General features: G+C 36.0%; 1 protein-coding gene across 20 annotated transcripts in view; it reads right to left on the bottom strand.

Annotated features, from left to right (window-relative positions):
- LOC105430125 (CUGBP Elav-like family member 1-A) overlaps window positions 1-22781 on the bottom strand; it is a 460379-nt gene that overhangs the window by 311631 nt on the left and 125967 nt on the right. For 18 of the 20 annotated variants that reach the window (XR_016139481.1, XR_016139480.1, XM_089078040.1 and 15 more), the window contains exons 2-3: window positions 9241-10208; window positions 5978-6649 (exon numbers count right to left, since the gene is read on the bottom strand). Coding sequence is in view for 18 of the 20 variants with exons in the window: in XM_089078040.1 (XP_088934166.1) it covers window positions 5978-6174 (197 nt within the window). In the remaining 2 variants the exon portion in view is untranslated. The remainder of the gene's footprint in view (window positions 1-5977; window positions 6650-9240; window positions 10209-22781) is intronic. The other 2 variants (XM_089078039.1, XM_089078041.1) reach the window with 2 other exon arrangements.

Below are 22781 nucleotides of genomic sequence, written 5' to 3'. Positions count from 1 at the left end.
CGTAGTCTACCATATAATTCATTTTAATGTATAAGATTTACAAAGTTACAATTATGACTCATTCAAAATTAAATCCATCAGAATCGTGTGTTATGAAGTAATATCAAGCATTTTTCAGCTTCGCCGACATGTTCTTACGCTTTCGGAACGTGCCGTTCCGATCGTCGCGGGGTGGAGACGAAAAAAAAAAAAGAAGGGGGGGGGGAGAGAGAGAAGGAGGGAGAGAGAGAAAAACTGCAAGACAATGCCGTCAGTTCGAAAAGAGAAGAAATAGCTGGAGCGTGTCGGATATTATTGTCGTCGGTGTAAGTGGGTATGGGAAAGTCGGGGGTTGGGTCGGAAAGAAGGAGGGTGCGAGTAGACGCACGCGGAGGAGAGTCGTCGGTCGCACATGCACGACGACGACGACGACGACGACGACGACGATACAATTTGGAGCTTTGCACCGGAGGCATGTGACAATATCACGGCTACGTGCTACGTGCCTCATGGGCGACGCCATGCTTGGGAACTGCTTACGCCTACGAGGAAAACGCAACCACCGACACCGGAGTAGGACGCCAGCGTCTACACACGTGCCAAAGTGAGGGGGGGGAGGGGGTGGGAGGAGTGGATGGGGGGAGGATGGGTGGTTTGGCCGGGTGCACGTATAGAGAGACTAAGGAAAAGGAAGGCAGCGTATCCTGAAGTGGCGGGTAGGCGCGTGCTCGGCAGGATTTTCTGTATTTGGATTTGTCGGATTTGTCAGATTTTTCTCAGACGATGCTCCCTCCCTCCCCCCCCCCCACACCGCCCCCCTTCTTCTCCAGACTGCAACCAACACTCGAGATCGTCTCTTTCCTCCTCCCCCTCTCCCTCTTCCCCTTGCCCAGACTCCTTATGTCTCTTATTCGTACGCTCGCCAAGAGTGCATGCCGAGCACTTTTGAAAAGATTTAACGGAATTTTGTGTTGGCAAGCTTCTTCTAAAATAAATAAATCCAAAAATAAAATCTACAGCCTTCGCAGCGTCTAAAAATATCCCAATATCTATTTTATTTGAATTTCTACAAAATGCGTGTATTTGTTCTTGATATCCATTTGTTTCTCCTCTTCGGCCATCCATCATGTTTATTTAAATTAAACAACTCAAACGTTAATTGCACTTTTATACGGCTTTTTTTTAAAAAAGCTCTACAAAGTCGATTTAATAATGTCGAACAATGTCGATTTTATTTTATTGAGTGAGAAGACGAAAATTACAAGTTTCAGACGTGTGTAATCCGTTTCATCTTTCCCTTGTCATCCGAGTCAACGATCGCTAAAAAACGTTTGCCGGTGCGGAAGACGCTCAAGTACCAAAGTCTAACAATGGAATCGCCGGGCTCTTATAATGTCTTGATGTCTTGATTTCCGTTTTAGTGGCTTCGGCAAATCTTTTCGATTCTTTTGAGAGAATTGCGCTCTGTCATAGTTTCGCAAAGATTTTAAGTGTTTCCCATTTCTGCTCCCGACAGAGAGAGAGAGAGAGAGAGAGAGAGAGAGAGAGAGAGAGAGAGACTCGTCCGTCGCGTACGACCGGTCGATTTTGCCGATGGATGAAAGTGTGGGGAAAAGAGAACTCGGACTTTGCGTTCGACGCTTCATCGATACGGATTTAATTTTCGTGAAAGCGGACGCGACTGGCGAGTATGCGAGCGATCCGAATAGCCCGTGGAACCTGCTACGAAGGCAGAACACGAGAATCTACGGCCGGGATACGTGACCGGATACGACAACTCGAAGATAGAAAAATGATCTATCGGCGAAGTTCGGTTGGAGGAGGTCTGCCAATAGGGAAGATGGATGGCACGGTAATGCTGTTTGCAGAGAGTTCCAATTCCTGTTGGATAATATAATTCCCAATCTCGCAATGTTACTCTTGCGCCGCAAGTGCGCATCGCAGCCCCATGCAGATTAAATGGCACACGGGAAGGACGTGTGTTGATGACACGACGCAGGTCGAGGTATAATCGATGAGTGTCACTAAGTCAAGAGAGCAAATGTTTTTTTTTTTTTTTTTGTAAAAGATATTAAGAACTTAAGTTTATAGAAACTAAAAAAAAACCAAAACAAGTCGTCATGAGTAATTATAAAAATTACGATTTGCAAAAGTCGTAAGTATGATCAAATGATTCTAGAAATATATATATGATATATTTATATAATTAATTTCTACGTATGTTTATTTTTTTATTAATTAATTTATATTTATCATTGTTGCAAAAAAATATACGTATTAACGCTTGTTCTCCAGTGTCTACGTGTTGTACTCTTCAAGTGACGTCACACAAGTAAATTTTTAAACGGAAATGAACTTTTACGCACGTATGTAATAAAATAATACAGACAAAAACGTGAGAACACTTGCCTTCTTCGAGTCTAATATTACAGCGTAAGATTTGATAAGAACTGTTATCGGGGCTCGTCTAGATATGGTGCGATAATGCGACGAATGCGCAAACGCAGAGCACTATTTGCGTTGCTCGAAGGCAACAAATATTTACGTAATTCGCTGTGAGTAAACTGTGTGTGGGGTACTCTAATCGTTCTCCGAGGCAAATAGATAGAAATCGTACCTGTCGACAAGTAGAAATTAATTTCTATGTGTTTCGAGCGTGGTGAAGCATTCGAATCTAGATAAAAGACCACCCCCCCTCCTCCCCACCCCCTTCGCCGTACGACCTTTAGGGTCCGCAGCGACCCTTTCGAATTCCTCCCTAGAGCAGCACATATCACTTAAACCCTAATTGTCAAGGAATCTAGTATGCCGTTAGCAAGGTCTTGTAACGATTTAACCGACAATTGTTTCTCATTTGATTTTAAAGGAAAACACAACATATATTATTTATCTAGATAAAATTATTTATATTGCTATATATTGGGTATATCGTTTATTAAAGTAAATGATTCAACCAAACTACTGTTCATTGTGGCGATACATTGCAGATAACGCTATAAATAATATGCGTCATGTAGCAATATCGACACATATTTGCATGGCGTAAAATTAAAATAAACATCATACGTCGTGTGCACATCGATATATCATTTATTTTATGTTACCGGGATTAAATGTGACAATATGTTACGCTTTCTATTTAGCAATATCATTTTACGTGATTTATTGCGTTAGATAATTATATTAAAAAAAGAATTTCTCTCTCTCTCTCTTTCTGTCTGCCTATAACAAAATGCCTTTGCTCAACAATTTGCTTTTATTATTCTGTACTATTTGGCATATGACATAAAAATCAAATTTTATAAAAATTAATAAAACGCATATGTATTATTCATTTGACAAAAAAATGGATATGTAAAACGTCTATTGGCATTGGATAATGTCAATTTTAGTATCAATTTTCCATCAATTTTTTTTACATTATACGAAAACTGTTGACTACGTCAACATGAATCATTTGCAAACATTTTATTTATAAAATTAGAGATATCCATTCGTCATATATCTGACAAATCTTTTTTTAGAATTCGTTTTAATCGATAATCTTGTTACGTTCCGAGTGCTAAATAACTTGGTTGATTGAAAATAAACTTTTTTTCGTTTAAGAGTAATCAGATTTTTTTTTTTTTTTTTTTTTTCATTTTATCGGCTGTTCGAGCTCATTTATTATATTATATTAACATTTCAGCCTTGGCGCGTCTAAAGAAAAGAGAAATTCTTCCGTTCTTGGAATCGCGCTCGTTTTACATAAGATGGCATATTTTAGCAGCATCCATCGGCGGGGGGTAGATGAAGAAGACTTAGGAGCAACGGTGAGAAAGGTGAAGAATGGCGCAATGTCGCTCGGAAGGCCGAGGGAGAGGATTTAGCTCTCGCTCTCTCTCTCTCTTTCTCTCTCACATCGAGGAATGCCAGCGAGTTATTTTAGGCCTTCCCATTCCCAACCCTCCCCATTCTACAGAGACACATTTACGCGACGTAACGAAATAATGAAGAAGAGCGCCCTTTGCCGCCGCGACAACACTCCTGACTTTCGACGATGAAAAAAAATCTTTTCTCTACAAACTCTCCCTTACGCTCCTCCCTTTTCTCCTCTCTTCATCCCCCGTTTCTCTTTCCTTTATCCGTCCCCTTCCCCCCCTCCTTTCTCATTCCTTCTTTCTCTCTCGGTCTCTTTTATGATTCCTGAAAGAATACCGGAGCACACGCTAAAGGGAATACTTTACGATGATGAAGAACGTCGTGACATTTTCCGCGCATAAATACTTTTTCCATTAGAAGGGGACATAGAGCAGAAACGTGAGTCCTTGTTCTAGGAGCCTCTTTGTCCCCGTAAACAGCCTTTTTAAAGCCATGGTTATGAAAAAGTTACGGGTTATCTATGATGACGTAAATGACGTAAATGGGTCATATTTTCGAGCACTTTCCAGCTAAAAGCCGATGAGATGCAATTAGCAGAATTTGGATCTTTATAAATTTGGATCTCTACGTTTATTTAAAAAAAAAAAAAAAAAAATTAATAATAAAGCCTTGTCTTTCCTCATCAAGATGTTTCCGAGAATTCCTGACTCGACGGGAAGGAAGGACGCCCACTCTTCAAAGCATAATGTTTTTTTTATATATTGTGCTTCTAATATTATAATATGCGACTCTTCTTCTCTTCCGCTTGACTTTCCGTTACGAAGGAAGTCTTGTATCCGATATTCTCGCGGCACGTTTTTTTTTACGTCAAGAAGTATCTTATTCTCAGCTTTCGAGTGAAGAATGAAATTATGAAGGAGAGAGAAGTAAATCGTAGATAACAGGATAAGCATGAAATTTTCCCGTCATCTGTTACGAATTAAAAAATAACAGCGGAAACGGAAATGTAAAATTCACAATTGCTCAAAATGCCGCATCAAGCATAACAAAATTTTTACAGCGCTATGGCGCTGAAACATCAGTTATATTAACCATTTAAAAGCAACAAAAATCTTAGAAAAATAATTTGGAAATTTTTATCTAATGATCTTACTATAGACGTTATTGTTCTAAATTGAGTGATAAATGTAATGTATAATTTTCTTCTATTTAATCTGAATTTTGTTAAAAAAAAAAATCAAATCAATCGAGTTTACGTTACGTTAATTTGGTGCGTAACTAGTAAGTAGTAAGCCCAAGTTTCATCAATAACGAAACTCTTTCATGTTTACAGAAGCAGTGAGCTAACTAAACTTCTAAGCACAATAACAATATCAGTGCGACGCTACTCTGTGTTTTCGCTACATCATTGATACAAAGCAAGAAACTCTAGCTAACAGACAGTTAATATTAATGTTGTTGCAATCGCCTCTTGAATATGTTAATTAACTCTGAAACTGGTAACATGGATTTCTGTATGTAAACTGTACAATGTAAATAAAACATTTTAACAGATTGCCGATGGGCTATGAAGTTTGCCGATTCAATATAATGGAGAAATTTCCGTAGTCTGTTATCACTGTAAAATCGTAATAGGGGTGATCTATTTTCAAATTAGTCAGCAATTATTTAGTACACAATTGAACATCACTGCGTTTTGTTACAGCAATTAACAATTTGCCTCAGTAGCAACCAATCTAATGTTATTGTCACTTAATATTTCAATGTTTCCTGTCGAATAATAATTTTGCGCAATAACTGGTTTATAGTCTTTCGCAAAATAATTTAAAAAATATTTGCAAAAGAATAGGATTAAAAATAGCGCAAAAATTTTTTTCAAAATTATTCTCCAATTTTTATACACGATAATTTTGTATTAAATTAGCGTTTGTTGTCTGCAAAACTGCAATGTGTGATAAATGAGTTATCACGTTATACAAAATGTCATTGACTTTTTGCGTTATTCCTCCGACTTTAAAAGTGCAAAGTTATATTTAACTTAAAACAAAAAAACACTGAAAAATTCTGTGTGTCATTTTTTAAAAAATTTCGCAGTGTAAGAATAATAATAATAATAATAATAATAAAAAAAACTCACGTATTTTCCTTTTGGTCGCCGTTGGTCGAGTGCGACGGGGACGGCTGGGTCTGTTGTTTGGAGTAGGGATGGTGGTGCACCACGTTGTTGTTATTATTGTTGTTGTTATGCATGTGCACCTTGTTGGCGTTGCTGTCGGTGGGAGAGCCCGGCGAGATTTTACCCGCCAGAGCGTTCAGTGACTGTAGCATTTTCATGGGAGTCCGTTTGGCGACCGGTTGACGGTGCCCCCTTCGCTCGCTCTCGTTTATTCTTGAGGAAGACAGGATTATTACACGCTTGCGGTTTGAAGGCGTCAACCCTCAAACTCTACTGTACGTGCGGGAAACAAAGCTAGCCTCTAGGATCTCTAGGGCGAACTGCAAACGGAGCACGGTTACACTCTCGATTCACGAATCACGTTCGTGTTCGGGAAACGAGACCCGAAATCTCGACGGGGAGCAAGCACACACTTATCACGTGAATTAAGCACACCGAGAACACAAAAACACGCGGCCGAGAAGGCTGGTTGGCCGCCTGGAGTCTTGTTCAATTCGTTATCGAGCGGCGCCTGATAGGGAGAGATCGATGCGATCGATTTTTGTGATATTTTAGAAACGCCAGTTCGGATATTGGAGTATCTTTCGAGATCCGATGTTGACACGATCCAGCAGTGGAGGCGAATTTGAAATCCTGTGGACAAGTATCGGAGATACGGATAAGAATCTTATCTCTACATTCACGGAATTGATAGTGATATGTGTGATTGTGATCGGAGTACGCGTCATCGAATTTCATTACAACCTGCGTTTACTTTCAATTTAAGATTTATGCAAACTTAACGCAATACGCCTGATTGGCGGATGACTGATTCTGTTAATAATAATTAAAAAATATAACTAAATTAAATATCTCGTCTATGTGTTTAAAAATGTTTATTTTTGTCTCCTTTTCATATTCCATATCTTTAAATAATTATACCGTTAATAAATAATAAAATTTAATTAAAGTATTTTATCAATTTCACAAAAATGTAATTTGTGTTCAGGAATTAAACTAAAATAATGAAATTAATTTCCTGAATTTATGTAAAAATATGATTAAATTTATATAAAAAAATTTAGATCCATTTAAAAGAGAATTATCATCTACATTATTATATTGTAATTTAACAAAATTTAATTTCTCTCTCTCTCTCTGTCTGCAATTATGTACGCAAAAGAAATTTTATACAATTAAATATTTAGAAATAAAAATATATTAAAAAAGAAAAATACGTTTTCCTTAATTTAAAGTTTCTTTAATTTCTAATGACTGTTGATAAAAAAAACATTTTATTAAAAAATATCAAAAATGATATAAAAGTAATGTACGATTCGTCTATAATTATTCATAAGTGTAATCTAATTTTTGATATTATCGTACTTTTTAAATGTTAATTACACGTTCAGCATTGTTCGTGCGCAAAGGCGAAGGAAATGCACGGAGACAAACTAGGGAACAGTGGACGACACAGTGGAAAAAAAATTAGTCAAGTGAACGCGTGCGTTGTAAATTGCTTTAAAACAGGTCAATTAAAAGTTTAAGTTTAATTAGAAACTCAAGTCATGTACAATGCACGAGCGAGAGTGGGGGAGGGAGAGAGAGAGAGAGAGAGAGAGAGAGAGAGAGAGAGAGAGAGAGAGAGAGAGAGACTGATATCGCTGCTCGTTTGTCGCTCGATTTTCTTCCTTCTGCTATCTCTCACTTTCTCACCTCTGTAGCCGTATGCCTTGTCATTTCATCTGCGTAACTCCCAAATCCCAAATTACCGAGCACACGAGCTTCCTTTTGTTACGCGCACGGTTTCATAGCGGGTCAAGTCTTAGAATCCGGATGCTTGAAGAACGAAGAACATAGAAGATACGCGCGATAAGAAGAAACTGATAAAAGCGAAACAGGAAGATGCAGGAAGAAAGAATCCGTCGCCTAGGAATTCGAATTAGTTTCCTTGGCGCGAAGGAGCATTTGCCAATCTTCCATCGCGAAATCTTCCATAGACGAAATTCTATAGAGCAACTTTAGTCAAATCAAAATGAGAAAATTATGAAGCAGAAGGATAAATGGAATTTAAAATTTTTGAATGTGATAATTGACATTTTTTATATATCCTATGCTCAATTCGTCGGTTAATTTTATTTATTATTTAAATGTAAAAAAAAAAGGGTATATCGCATCATTTGTTGACAAATTGAAAAAAATTAGACGTTTAAATCTCGAATGGAAAATTTAACATAAAAATGATTATTTGAAGTTTATTGAATATAAATGATCCAATTTCAAATTTAATCACATCGATTCTATGCCATTTTGACCTAAGGCTTAATCAAAATAATTTTTGAGTTAAGATAAAAAAAAATCGAGCGTACAAACGGGAGTTACTATATGCAGTATAAATGTATAACTCTTTTTCATCTATATTAACCTTTGTACTTAATTGTCGCCAAGCAAATTGGCGACAGGAACCTTTAAACGACATGATGAATCATTAACTCGCTATCAGATAGCGAGAAAATATTTCGGCGGTTGTGTGGGGTATAAGATATGGAATTAAAGGCGAATCGGAGTTGAAATAATTCGAAGGAGAGGTCCCCGTCAGTTTAGATCTGCTCTCGTAAAACCAAGCGAGAATTGAATAGATACTTGTGAGCCTGTCACTACGCAACGCGGGTAGAGGAAGAGAAGTCGAGCCGACGCGCGACGGGTGTAAGAACTCACAGCGAAGAGATTTTAGCTTCTTGCGGATTACATTTGAAGGTTCGTCGAGGGCAAAGAAAAGATGGGGGAGGGCCGCGGGAGGGTGCGCTAGTTCGCAAGAGAAGAGGCGAGTGCAAAATAGAGAGGTGAACTCGTGGCAAGAACGGGGGGATATAATTACCGGAACTACAGGCGGTTGTCAAATGTCAAAGAGATCGCGGATAAATTTAACACGTGAGGCAAAAGCTGTGCAAAGCGCATGATGCGCTGGGCGGGAAAGATAGGGAAAATAGAGGAGGGAGGAAGAGAGAGAGAGAGAGAGAGAGAGAGAGAGAGAGAGAGAGAGAGAGATGGAGCGCCTTTCGTGGCTTATGCCGTAAGCGACAGCGAAAGAACGAAGAGAAAAAAAAAAAGAACGGAACGAGAGAGGTGGAGGAGGGGGGAGAGGAGGAGGGGCCGGAGAAACCGTATCTACGCTGCGCACCTCTAACCCTTTTGTCCCGTACACATTTTTGCCTCTTCGGTTCTCTACTCAACTTTCCCCTCACCTTTTCTCCTCACTTTTCCTCGCCCGCTTCCACCCGCACCCTCCAAATGCGCGTCGATGCTCTTTGTCGTCGGCCACTTAAAGCGCCAAAGTGTCAAATTAAAAACTCAAGGCACCCGTTGGAAAACGGCGATTAATCGCTCTCGCGGCAGAGATTGCCCGTTAATCGTTCTTGCTCGTACACGGGACTTGTAGCTCTCTCTCTTCTTGGCCGAGGTCGACCTTTTCCGTGCCTCTTGGATCCTCGCGAAATCCAGCCGGACACAGCCTGGGTCGGAAGCGGATACTTTCAAGATACCCCTCCTCCGAGCTACGGAATGACACGTGAACTGCGATATCACCGTGATCTGAGCGGCGTGACGATCTCGTCGACGGCACCTGAGCACTATAACTGACGACTCGACGAGCGCAGTTGCCGACCATCGTATCTCCGGATAAGCCTTATCGGTACCCAAAGACCCCACCCTTCATCCGTGGAACACATCCCTCACGTCTGTGTATGTATGCGTGTGTGTGTGTGTGTGTGTGTGTGTGTGTGTGTGTGTGTGTGTGTGTGTGTGTGTGTGCGTGTGCGTGTGTTTTTGTTTTTTATAACACTCGCGTATTTCTCTGTACTTCTCTCGCAATTGTATAAATCTATTTGCCTGCTGCGATTTTTTTTTTTTTTTTCCAATTACGACGCACCTACATCAGACACCGTTAAACATCAGACATGTCACCAGCTTATTCCCAGATATCGTCGACGAGGTGGTCTCTCTGGAGTAGCGTGCGATCGTTCATGCGCGATTCAGACGCGTCATGACGACACTCGACGTGACGTTTAGGACAGACGAATCGCGGTTAAGGAGCACGATTCTCACAGGATCCCATAACGATGACCATCTCTCTCTCCCGCGAGATCACTTACGATCCATGAAGAATGAGAAGTCGCGCCGATTTTACGACGTCGCCATCGTCGTCGATCGTCATCTGCAAAGAATATTATTTATCGGTTAACGATATCTCTTGCCCGTTTAAATACGTCGTTGAAGTCGTCCATTCGGAAATCACGCAATTCAAGTCAAGTACGACATTTGCCAGCAATCTTCGATCAAATCATAAGATTTCAAGTTTAAGAAATGAAAAGTAGCGGATAAAATTTATGCCCTAAATATTCACAGGCGAAATTAAAATTGAAGACAAATTTTCGCAGAGAGAGATAACACAAAATCAACAAAATCGATCAATCGTTTGGAAAACGAGCCAAATTGAGAGAACGAATTCAACTTAATTAATACCTTCACCTTATTATTTGCACACGTGTGAATTAACCTCGGTGAGGGTGAGGAAATTAGACGCGCGGATAATCCTAAAGTTGCTTAGCAGCGCAGCGGTTAAAAAGCGAAAGAATGTTCGTCAATATTTTCTCACTACCAGGTCGAGGCGATGAAGCAGGCACCGACCGGTGTTCTCGGAGATTAGATAAGACGTGGAACGACGCCTCGCTGCGCTGTGTGTGACTTGCACACAACGACTTGCCGCTGCCCTCAAGACTCACTGCCTCACTGTCTCGGCGTGATGCATTTGTGGATGCAACCGCGCGCGAGAAATATTTGACATTTATTGTGTATAAGTAAGTGCCCGACGAAGTGCGCGTCAAAAGCGGCTAAAAGCGGAAACGTTTAGTGGATACGGCCTTACACCGCTGTGTTTGTCATAAATTGCGACATTATTGCCCCGAAAAATCGGCCGAGTGACACACACTCGTTGCTCGCCTTCAAAATTACACTTCCGTCATTCCGAGCGCGGTTTTTTCAATGCGGCAAAACTTTAAAACGTTGTCTAAGGTTATCGAGCGATATATATATATATATATATATATATATATATATATATATATATATATGCGTCATGTGGTATGACATTTGAGCGATAGCGAATTTTGTGCCGTTACGGTTCGGTTCGTAAACTATGTACAAATATCGATAATGAAATTTTATAAACTTCCTCCTTATCTCTCAAAGCAGTTGGAAATGCGAATAAAGCAGTAATTAATACTTTCAGCAAATTTATTTCTTTGGTATTTGGAATAATATGTTTATAGTTATTTGTATTTAAGGTTCACCATAGCCAAAATGACGTCACAAACTATATGATAAAAATTCTTGTAAAATGAATTAAAATAGAAACATTTTTCGATAAAATAACCTTCTCACTCGATAGAACTAGACTCGTAAAATATATCAAAAATTCCTTTTTCGCTTTATTAATTAATAAATAAAAGTTGTGTATATCTAGAATAGAATTTGACTCTTGATTAGATATAATTCATTTTTTAGATATGTTATTTATCGATTATCGGAGCAAAAAGAGAGTTTTCGGTATATTTTACAAGTCTGTTTTATCGAGTGCAAACGTTTATTTTATCGAAAAACATTTCCATTTTAATGAATTTTCATCATGTGTTTTTTCGTTCCTGTTATAATTCAAGATGGCTACAGTGAGCAGGATCTTTAAACATTGTATTTTTATATAAAAGAATATTTAAATAAAAGTAGAAATTTTTGTAATATATTTTGTGTACAATATTTTTTCGATGTATATTGAAAACAATACGTACATGAAAAGCAAAGTTTTAGATTTATTATACTTAAAATCATTACGTATACATATATATATGCATAAAAATTATTACGGTATAATTTTTTCTCAATCTTGTTTACTTTTAATTGATAACTTTTGAGAAATACAAAATAAATTTTGGGAATGTTTCAGATCGGAATTTATACGACGAATATTTTTACATATTTTATAACTTTATTGCGTCATTTGACAGGTAAATAATAACAGATCGATGAATAATATCAGCAACTAAAGGTCTGCAAAATATTGAAATACGTTACAGAGCATTATTCAATATAATAATTAAAAATTCGTTGCGATTGGTATTGCATTTGTTCGCATGTGATGTATTTCATTTCAAAATTACATGTGATGTATTTCATTTCAAAATTATATTACAAAGAGAAATTGATAACGAAATTGTTGTCGAGCCGATAAACACAACACGAGTAACATATATATATATATATATATATATATATGTGTATATATATATATATATATAATGTGTGTGTGTGTGTGTGTGTGTGTGTGTGTGTGTTAACGAGAGAAGCCTTCTGAGATGAAAGTTTCTGCAGGAATGGCTGTTATATTCTAACGTTACAAGTTTTTGAAACGAATTTCGGAAGCAAAATTTGTACTGTTGAAAAGTAAAATAAAACGGCGAAGTTTAACATTCTACTTTGGTTGATAGAACTATTCTTTTATAAGTATTAATAAAAAATGCCATATAAAATATTAAAAATCCCCAAAACCCAATTCTATAAATACTCCGCATATTTACATATTATAACAAACCTAAATGTTAAAGAAAAATTAAATAATTTTAAAATATATAATAATAAAGGAAATGAAATTAATAATATATAAATAAATAGATAATATGCTGCAGTAACTCGTTCAAAATTTGTATCCCAATACACAATTAAAAAAAACAAGTAGGAATTAAACTAATTTCAAATAAACATCTGTGACAGACAATTGTTTAGAACAATAGTGATCGCAGCTAATTACGACTGTAATCGAAATAATAAAATTTAAGGACCAAAGATAACAAAGAAAAAGTCACAGAACTATCTTGATAATGACTTGATAATGCATAAAAAAAAACATCACAACGCAATTATATCTAATGCTAAAATAACTGCATGATACAGATGAGCGAAATTGATCGCTATCGATTGGAAACTACTTTATATTATTATTATATTAAATGTAAAGATATTTAAAACATATCGGGCATAAATGACCGATAGATATAAGCAACTCTCTCTCTCTCTGTACTCTTGAAGTTTTCGTCCGAAATAACAAGGCGGTAGGATAGTATCGTTATTGCATAGCTAAGCAATCATCACTTGTTTGCCAGGGCGAAACAGTCCCGTTTGCAAACCGACAAAGAGGTATTGTTCTTTCGAGGGATCTCTCAAGCACGCTTGGTTTCCTATTATTTACACGACCTAACTCAACATCATATCCGAAAGTTCGCGCGGCTCTCCACGAATGACGAATACTTCAGAATGGTCATGCTTCGCAGAAGAGCATCATGTGCGTATGTCTCTAAATATATAATCATGTATTCGTAATTTACCTAACTTATTTATTCATCCTTTTCATCTCAAAATCTAGCGCAAACAACATTTGCGTAACAACATTTGCAAGTAACGTAAACGTCATTTTTATCAAGCACGATTAAAAAATCGTACCTTTTTGAATTGACTAGTTGTATTGGTGGAATCCATTTGCAAAAAAATGTACGATTAAAATTCATAATTTATTATTATTATTATTATTATTAAGAAGAACTTATCAACACCAATAGAAAATACATTGATTGTTGTAATAAACTTGACACTCTCGAGCACCAAGTTGCGAATTATAAATCATTGAAAAGCTTAGATCTGTACGGATATTACTCTGGTGGTTTTCCGAATGCCGATTTCACACGGGCTCGAGTGCAGAGAGAGACAATGAAACTCAAGTGCGAAGAACTCGCGACCATTCCGCCAGAACTTTCCGCAGAGCGCATCCCTGAAAAGTCCAGCGAGTCTAGATAAGTTATCGTTCTAGTTGGATCTCGAACAACAAATCTCTCTCGAGGGTAACAGCGTTTTATCCAGCGCGAGAAACGGGATTCACTCACGAGCTTTTCGAGCTGGCCGACGAGAACGAGAAATTTTCTGAAAGTCGTTTGCGAAAGGTACGAGGACGACGGTTCAATAAGCATTCGACGATTCGACTTTGGACTTTGGAGGATCGATGAATTCGCCGATTTTAGCGGAACTCTTGCGAGAAGGATCTTTCGTTTCTTATCTATATAATGCACGATGATAACGGGAAGAAAGATCTCTTCATGCACAGCACTTTTCACAAAATACACAAGTTCCTGCGCTATCTACTCGAGACCATTCATTGTATAAAAGCACTATTGCAAATTGAAAAACTGACAAAGATATTAATAAATATAAATGTAAACTGTACATCAAATTATTATTATTATTATTTACATACATTAAATATATGATTTAACGTATTATATTGCCTTAGTTACATGTTTAAGAATTAAAAATTTGGAAAAAAAAAAAATTACAAAATGCACGCACAAGAGATTTATTTATTTATAAACGAATCAGGAAATTATTTATTTAGAATCGCCTTTATTACTTTGCGCGATGCAAGCATGATCTCTCATGTTTTTGAAATCAATGTCGCGATATAATCACATATAATTACGCAGTGTCCTGTGAGAAGCGCGATATTTGTTGTAGAACGAACAATAACATTGCAATTACATAACATTACGTTTATATCTAGAATATATATTACGCGCGTTACATATCGTTTTTTTTTTTTTGTGTGCCGCGTTTTCATAGCGCGTTCGTTTTTCCTCGCCGAGCGAAAATTGCGCTCATCGCGCCCCATTTGGTAAATGCCGTCTCTGACCCGATTACAAATATATTCCTGCGATCGAATCTTTTCCACCGTCGTGCGGTTTAATACATTAAATACAAATACTCGTTATGCAACTCACATTTACGACTAAACGCCGCGCCGCGGAATATATTTGCGATTGTAAAAGTTATAACTGTGCGAATGTCCGCGCGAGAATTCCAATGCGCGCCGGAAAAGATACTTCCACCCGATAGAAATACGGTCGGGGGGGGGGGGGGGGTAGGGAGTGGGGAGGAGGGTGCAGAGGGGGATGCAGAGCGCGAAGATGAAAAGTTACAAGAATGTTATTACCGCCATGAATTGCCAAAGGCAGGTTTTCCAACCCGTCGGAAATGTTCCCCTGCGATTCGCACAGCTCGCGGCATGCTTTTTGCTCTTCAAACTTGTTCCATTTTCTATATCGAAATGCGATGCGAAATCTCATCGGCAGGCACGAATGTAATACCACATAAAACTGAATATTTACATGCACAGATAGGGAAGTGTTTGTACCTTCGAAAAGATTCAACAGAATCTCAAATCGATGTAATAGAAAAACGGCTTAACGATATAACGATATAATTACCACCTAGCAATATCTATAAAAACCTTCATATTCATATGTAATATTATGTAATTTTGCCAAATAAAGCAACAATATATTTTATCTGATAAGCTAAAAATGTGTTTTATAAAAAAGTTATTATAAAAATATTTTCAAAATATATAAATATAAATCTACATCGTTCATTTCATAAAAAGTAACAAAATCTCCTTGTTAATTTGTTTTTCTGATGCTTTTTTAATTAACGCCAATGTTAAAAATTTGTATATTATTATGATCAATTATTCGTACAATGATGATGATTAAATTTTGCTCTATTAATATACGATTTTCATATTCCTATAAATTGCAATGACTAATTAAACATATATCTCTATGTCACAATTTATACTTGCTAATTCATGCTCGGTAATTACGCGAGAGCAATAATTTACGATCAAATTTAATTATTATATAATTGTTGTATAAGATTATACGCATAGCAATTATAAGCCATAAATTACTAACGCAGCATCATTCCCAATTAAGTATTACTTTGAAGATGTAATTACGACAAAATTGTAATATAAGCTTGAAGATAACTGAAGTTTGTCCTATATATTGCCAATTATGAATGCAACCATAACAGGAATACCACAGAATGAGCATATTATAGTTTGCCGGATATGTCGTTTGCGGATGTTATGTAGCAGGTGTGCCGCGCTATTCGCCAACTCGATGACGATGTGTGCTCGTTATTAGCAAAATTGCGTGAGCTAATTGACTAATTAGAGATTAACGATGGATGCTAGTTCTATCATTCCGGATGTATTGATGGATTACTGTTTTGGACCTGCTGTGAGCGGCCATTATGACGCAGTTTATCGATGCATCTCAATCGATATTCGAATTTTTTTCAACATGTGTCGCACAACAATGCAGATAATTAATGCAGCAATATGCACACAATACTGTTGTGTAAACAATTATATCCTCGTTACCGTTGTTGGGCATAGAAGTATAGTAATAACTTAGGTACATACATACATATATATGTGTGTGTGTGTGTGTGTGTTTTGTGTGTGTGTGTGTGTGTGTGTGTGTGTGTGTGTGTGTGTACACTGTAGAAGACATAAATACATCTTTCCAAATTTTAATTCGTAGTTTTCCATAAAAAAAAATCATTATCATATTGTAATTTAAATATTTATTGATTTGCTGAAATTGCTACTGTAGAATCCTACAATAGATAAATATATAAATTATTACATTACTATATTATATGTATTATAAATATAACAGACCACTTTTCTTTGGTTGTTTAGTTCTCTAAAAAGATATTCGTGTACAAGAGGCTCTACCGAATGACATAGCAATGCCCATTGCCAATGACAACAACTAATTAATTAGTGATTAGCGACGAAAGCTTGGTCCCTCTCTGCTGTATTGATGGATTGCTGTTTCCGCTCCGAACATTATATCAACGAGTGCTCCAAATAGTCGCATTAGTCGATCGATATCAGCTAAAAGCATTTTCCTTAAAATTATATTATCTCAGGCATCAAGAAAGTGGAATGAGTATTTCAGATTAATTAATTAATATATAGGATAAATAATCCTTTATGTTTTTACATAAACTCATCCGTGTTTGATATACGTAGATATCTATATGTTCATACCGGTGTATAATATCTGTTTGTTTAATTATAGTGATCTAGTTAGCAGCTCCTCAATTTATATATAAAGTTAGATAAATAAAATACTCAAATAAAGGGAAAAGGATGTCTAACGTTATAATTTATCTTTTTTTTTTTTTTTTTTTTTTTTTTTTTTTTTTTTTTTACGATAACTCATAAAATTGATTTGTATTTCTCAAAAACATTTCTCGCCACAATTTATAATCAAATGACATTAGTAATAAAAATTAATATCGTCAGTGGATTACTTAATAATAAAAAAAAAAAAATACATAAAAATATTGTTTATCAATTCAATCGGTTATTTACCAAGAAAAAGCAGAGAGGGAAAAAAAGAAAAAAGAGAAAAAAAAAGATGAAGAGAATAATAAATACTTGAATACTTTAAATTAAATTCTATGAAGCGTGAGATGCATCGTCAAAAATACGTAAAAGCATTTCAATATCTTCAATAAGCGAAATACTAATATTATTACGAAAATTTTGCACAGTTCGGGAAGCAAATCCGTTGTTTGAGGCGATACAAGGAAGTCTGATATGAGGTTAAGCTAAGGAGCAACAGCTTTGCAACAGAACTCTCTCACAGAGCAAGGCAGAATCCGTGGCAAAAGACGTTACGGGTTACTCTGGAAATCAGGGAAAAAGTACGACGAAAGAGCGCTTCTCGTGGGATTGATCCCGAATGGGGGATAAACGTTATTGACGTGGACACAATGTTACGCACAGCCTCCCACCGAGCATTTCCAATCACGAGATTGCTCAATTGCAGCTTGGCTTTCCCGGCCACGTTGCCTCCTTTCTTCGGAGCGGAGCACTCGCTTTTCCTCTCTTATTTGCTAAAGCGGAAAGACCGAAGGCAGATTAAAAAAGTGCGACTACGACCCTCGAGAATGATTATCTCCGGTACCGACAATACAGACAAGGTAACAGGACAAGAGGGATGGATGGAGGGGTGTAAATGCATCCTCCCGATTCGATCTGATTGAGTAACAGTCGAGGTGAAGTAGACGTGAAAATGCAATGGTCTCTTTGATTAAAAATTATTAAGAGCAACAATTTTTCAATTTATGTTTCGAAGAAACATCTTTTAAGAATCGCATAAAGATGTTATGAAAGATATGAAGATTTATTAGCGACAGAATTTTTAACAAATGACAAACGAGTCTCAGCTTTAACATAAATTAATTATATATTCTCAATTTTAGATATTGCTTTTGTTTCATAGTTTATAATATTATAAATTATAAGTAAGTTAGTATAACAACTACAATTTTGATGGCAACAAAAGCAATATGCGATAGCCTCGAAGTATGTAGAACGTAATGAGCAATATCTAGTTTTAATTTCGGAATTGCAGGAAGTATCACTCATTTAATTAGATCTTGTCATAAATCTTCTGTCGCTTAATAAAAGGAGAATTCTTCAGTTAATTAGCAGCTCGCCGTACCTTCCCCGTATCCCTCATCGAAATTTTAATCTCCGGTGGGACAAAAATGAACGCGGATACCTCCGCTCAACTAGAAGTTCTCCGCGGAGCCAGAAGAAATGGCATTAATGCGCCGGAACAATTGTAAAAAAGGTAGATTAGAGCGGACAGTCACGACCGCAAATAATTCCAGCTGCGTCCGTCGCCGGATATCATAATAGTCCTGTTATTTAAATGGACGTCATCAGCGGGCACGTGACGTATCATTAAACTCGAACATTAAAGCTGCAAGCGTTAATCTTCTCCCCCGCGCGCCACGTTTAAAACTTTCGTCCCGTAGGGACCCCGGATGACGTCCCTCTTTCTCTGATAAACCATCTTCCTCGCTTCTTTTTATTCCTATCGACCCCTTTCGGGGGACTCACCCCACGCTCCGTTTCATCCCCTAACTCAAGTGCCCGGTGACACGACAAAAGTCACTTAGCTCAGTGATGAGGCAGGCTTTGCCGATTTCCACTGTCATTCTGGTATCTGTTGTCGCGCGGTAAGGAGGGTAAACGGAGGGTAAAAACCCTATAGTCAGGTAAAAAAAAAAAAAAAAGATCTTATGGAATATCTGGGAACAGAGTTTATCAACTGCCTCCGTATTCCGACGTATTCCATTTGCAAAACCGACAGGAGGCAGTAAAAATTAAAAGAACGTTGCCACGCATAAACGTTCTGTAGAAACAGCTTTATCATGCGCTTTATAAAAAAAAAAAAAAATATTACTCATTTTTATAAAATGCTTGCCATACTAAATATAATCCGTTATTGCATAATGTTACCTCTGAGTAATAAGCTGCTTTTATTTTCCTATAGTAGTTCATGTATGTATTACTAAAATATACGAGAAAGTCAGCGCGATATTTAAAAAATTATGTAAAAATGTAGATTTTTTCGTAATAACCTTGCAATAATGTTGCAACTCGTGTTGCTATTCCGCTAGACATAAAATTTAACCTTTTGAAACACAATATTACAAATGTCGCACAAGTATTCGCATTATGAGAAACAGACTCTTTGAACGATGTAAAGATAAGTCCTTTTCTATCTTGTTAAAACAATAAATTGTCTTATTTCATTTTACATCTGTGTATTATAAAAATTTATCGCGCGTTAAAATTAAATTTTAAATTACATTTGTTTTTTTTTTCAAACGATTGATTTAATTAAAGCAATTAGGCAGTTAAGAGATAGATCAAAAACTGTAACACAATGAATTGAAATGATTGAAGAAACATACAAGACAATAAAAGATACTATTTTCAGCCGTTATTAAATAATTAAATTTACAAGTGTACGTTTATATTATGTATAAGATAATTACGGAGAAAAAGAATTTATTGAAAGAAATAAGTGTAACTACGTAACAAGAATACGGATTTGCGTTTGCGCGGAGGAGAATTTCAAATAGCAGATCTCCGCGGCACAATAATGAGTTCGGAGAAACTTCCTATGTCTCCGCTTTCCTAATTTGACCTCAAGTTCAAGTATCATATTGTCGTCGCAATTTTCTTGTAACGGCTTTCAGTTTCGAAACACGACGTTGCGGCGTGTATTTTAAACTAGTTGAGCACTTTTTAACCACCGAGTTTGGACGAAAGCTCTCGTAACCACACCAGCTTTAAAGTGCCGGATTTTTGTGGCGTAATAATAAAAGGAATTTTCGTGTCGCTGTATATTTCGCTTTCAACATGCGTTCAACACTTTGAAAGTTAAAGCGCAAAATGGGAACGCTACCAATGTGCAACGTTTTGTATTAATTTACATTTCTCACTTGGTATTACATTTTTCTTTTTTTTTTTTTCTTCTTTAATGTTACCTATATCTTTTATTTTCTCTTGAAAAGATACAAGATGTATCGTTTTAAAAATGGGTACATAAAAAATTTCTTTGTCACAGTTTTGCGAATAATGATGGAATTATAATATGTAAATATCAAACCAACGTTGTTCATATCTTAATCTTTAATTATGAAGCTGTTTGAACGATACAGCTGTTCAAATTGTATTTCAAATTTACAACTCAGATTGTACAAGTGGCATCTATATTTGGATCTCATTAAAACTCAATATAGAAGATTCTCTCCTATAAACTTGAAATAGATTTTTTTTTTTCAAAATTTTTGTAGAAAACACATACACTTAAAGGAATAATTCAAAAAATACCAGCATATAATAAATTCTAGTATTTTTTGTATACATAAAAAAAATATACAAAATATTATTAATCATTTATTTGAAATATATATCTTATTTATTAACAACATTAAAAAAGGATGATTAAACTTCTCGATGAATCGTTTTATTAAGAAGTTTGTTGATTCTAAATAAAAAATATATAACATAAAATTTTAGAAGATTGTATAATAATAAAATATACGTTCATTCTTCTTTGTACATGCGCAAGCTCAAGGAAAAATAACATCTGCATTTCCCTCCTTGCGGCTTCATAAATCGCATCGATATATACCAGAGAGTGAGCGAGCTTAAACCAATCACTTAAAAATATCGATAGCTTGCCTAGCGCTGCTTCCAGCTTAGAGAAAATTAAGTGCATTCAATGGCACATAACGAAAGGTATTTCAGGCCGGAGTTTCTGCTTTAATCTCACGTTACGAGCGACTAAAGTTTCCGCGAAACGAGAATCGATACGGCGACAAAGTACGCAAATAAAGAAGCGCCTGAGAAATAAGGTAAATTGAGAAAGTGAATTGAGCAACCGGTGATTTTCATCAACCGAGCTGGCTTGATTTGGCGCGTGCAACAGGTTCTGCTATTTACTTTGAAGAGTGAGGACTAAATCAAATTTTAGTAAGCCGTCACCGAATGAGTGTGCACCTTGTAATTTATATATCTTATTTTATTGACGCCTTTATATATATATATATATATATATATAAAAGCCTCATAATTAGATCTGAGTTCATAATATGTGAGATTAATAAAAATAATATTTGTTTGCGTCTTCACTTAAAATATTATATATATAAATTTACGTCATCATACTACATAGTAGTAATACTGTGTCACTTAATCACAGTACTTACTACTAAGAATTTCATATTATTATATCGCGTTAAATTATATTTCATATTATTATTATATATATTAAAATTTATTGTAATTGTATCAAAGTAAATTAGATATTAAATTACATTACATTAAGTGACAGTAATTTCATGCCAATTATTACCAAATTAGATAACTATATAATAATATACACAATTGTATTTTTTTCTTGTAATGTCTAAATTTATCAAGACCTTCTCATTTTTCAGAACACAGAAAAAAAATTATAAAAAATGTTTTCTTACTTTTCAAATTAAATAAAGAATCTATTGTAAAAAAAAAAACATTGTTCGAATATGCTTTCAATTTATTATCCTAGTAATTAATGAATTAACGAGATGATCAATGCGCATATAACTTACGCGATACACCTAAAAGAGATTGTAAATTAATTCATTGCAACACAACTCTCTTACTATTATAGTAAAACGCACTGCACATTTTTACAAAGTACATAGATGTAACGTGACATTGTGCGCTAACCATGAATTCTCTTTTTACCTGTGAAAATCTTTGCGGAACAAAGAATGGTTAGATGATACGCCAACACAACTGTCAACAAACGACATATTACTCTCGATCGTATGCGTTCACAGATATATTTTATCAATGAATGGTAAACTTTATCGGACTAGCTGTTTTCACTGTAAACAGTCCGGCACATGTGAGCCCTGCAATAGTTGCGCATATGTCGATTCTAGTGTTGACCCAAGCAACGTTTACTGCCTCCATAAGCAATTTTCAATCACCAGTATGAAAACTGTCAAAATACGCGCTTATGGGATTATCTATCTGATGTACTTCGTTGAAGTATTTCAAGTACGTAACAAACCTCACGTACTTCTTATACGAGAAGAGGATAAGTAGAGGATAATTCAATTTAATAATTATTTATTACGGTATTATAAGTATATCGTAATAAATATATTTATAAAATTTCATAGCAAATGGTATTTTAATATGGCATTTTTTTCTCGGCCGGTAATAAAATAATAATAATAATAATAATATGTTTAGATCAATTGTTAACTCGCTTCTCTCTGAAAAATTATTCTAAAAAGAAATGTCCATTTCATGTCACGTAACATATTGTTTATAAATTGTTAAGTCTTGAAAGCTAAAGAACAATATTAGCATTAGTACAATTAACATAATTAAGTGAAGATAAACCATAAAAAAAAAAAAAAACACACACATCTCTCTGCGCTCCGTAACTTTAACTCCACTATATAT

This window comes from Pogonomyrmex barbatus, unplaced genomic scaffold, assembly GCF_055798465.1.
Source record: "Pogonomyrmex barbatus isolate J1 unplaced genomic scaffold, ASM5579846v1 scaffold21, whole genome shotgun sequence".
In the NCBI taxonomy this organism is placed as follows: domain Eukaryota; kingdom Metazoa; phylum Arthropoda; class Insecta; order Hymenoptera; family Formicidae; genus Pogonomyrmex; species Pogonomyrmex barbatus.
The sequence above is the reverse complement of the archived record's forward strand: the minus strand, read 5'-3'. Positions and strand labels throughout refer to the sequence as shown.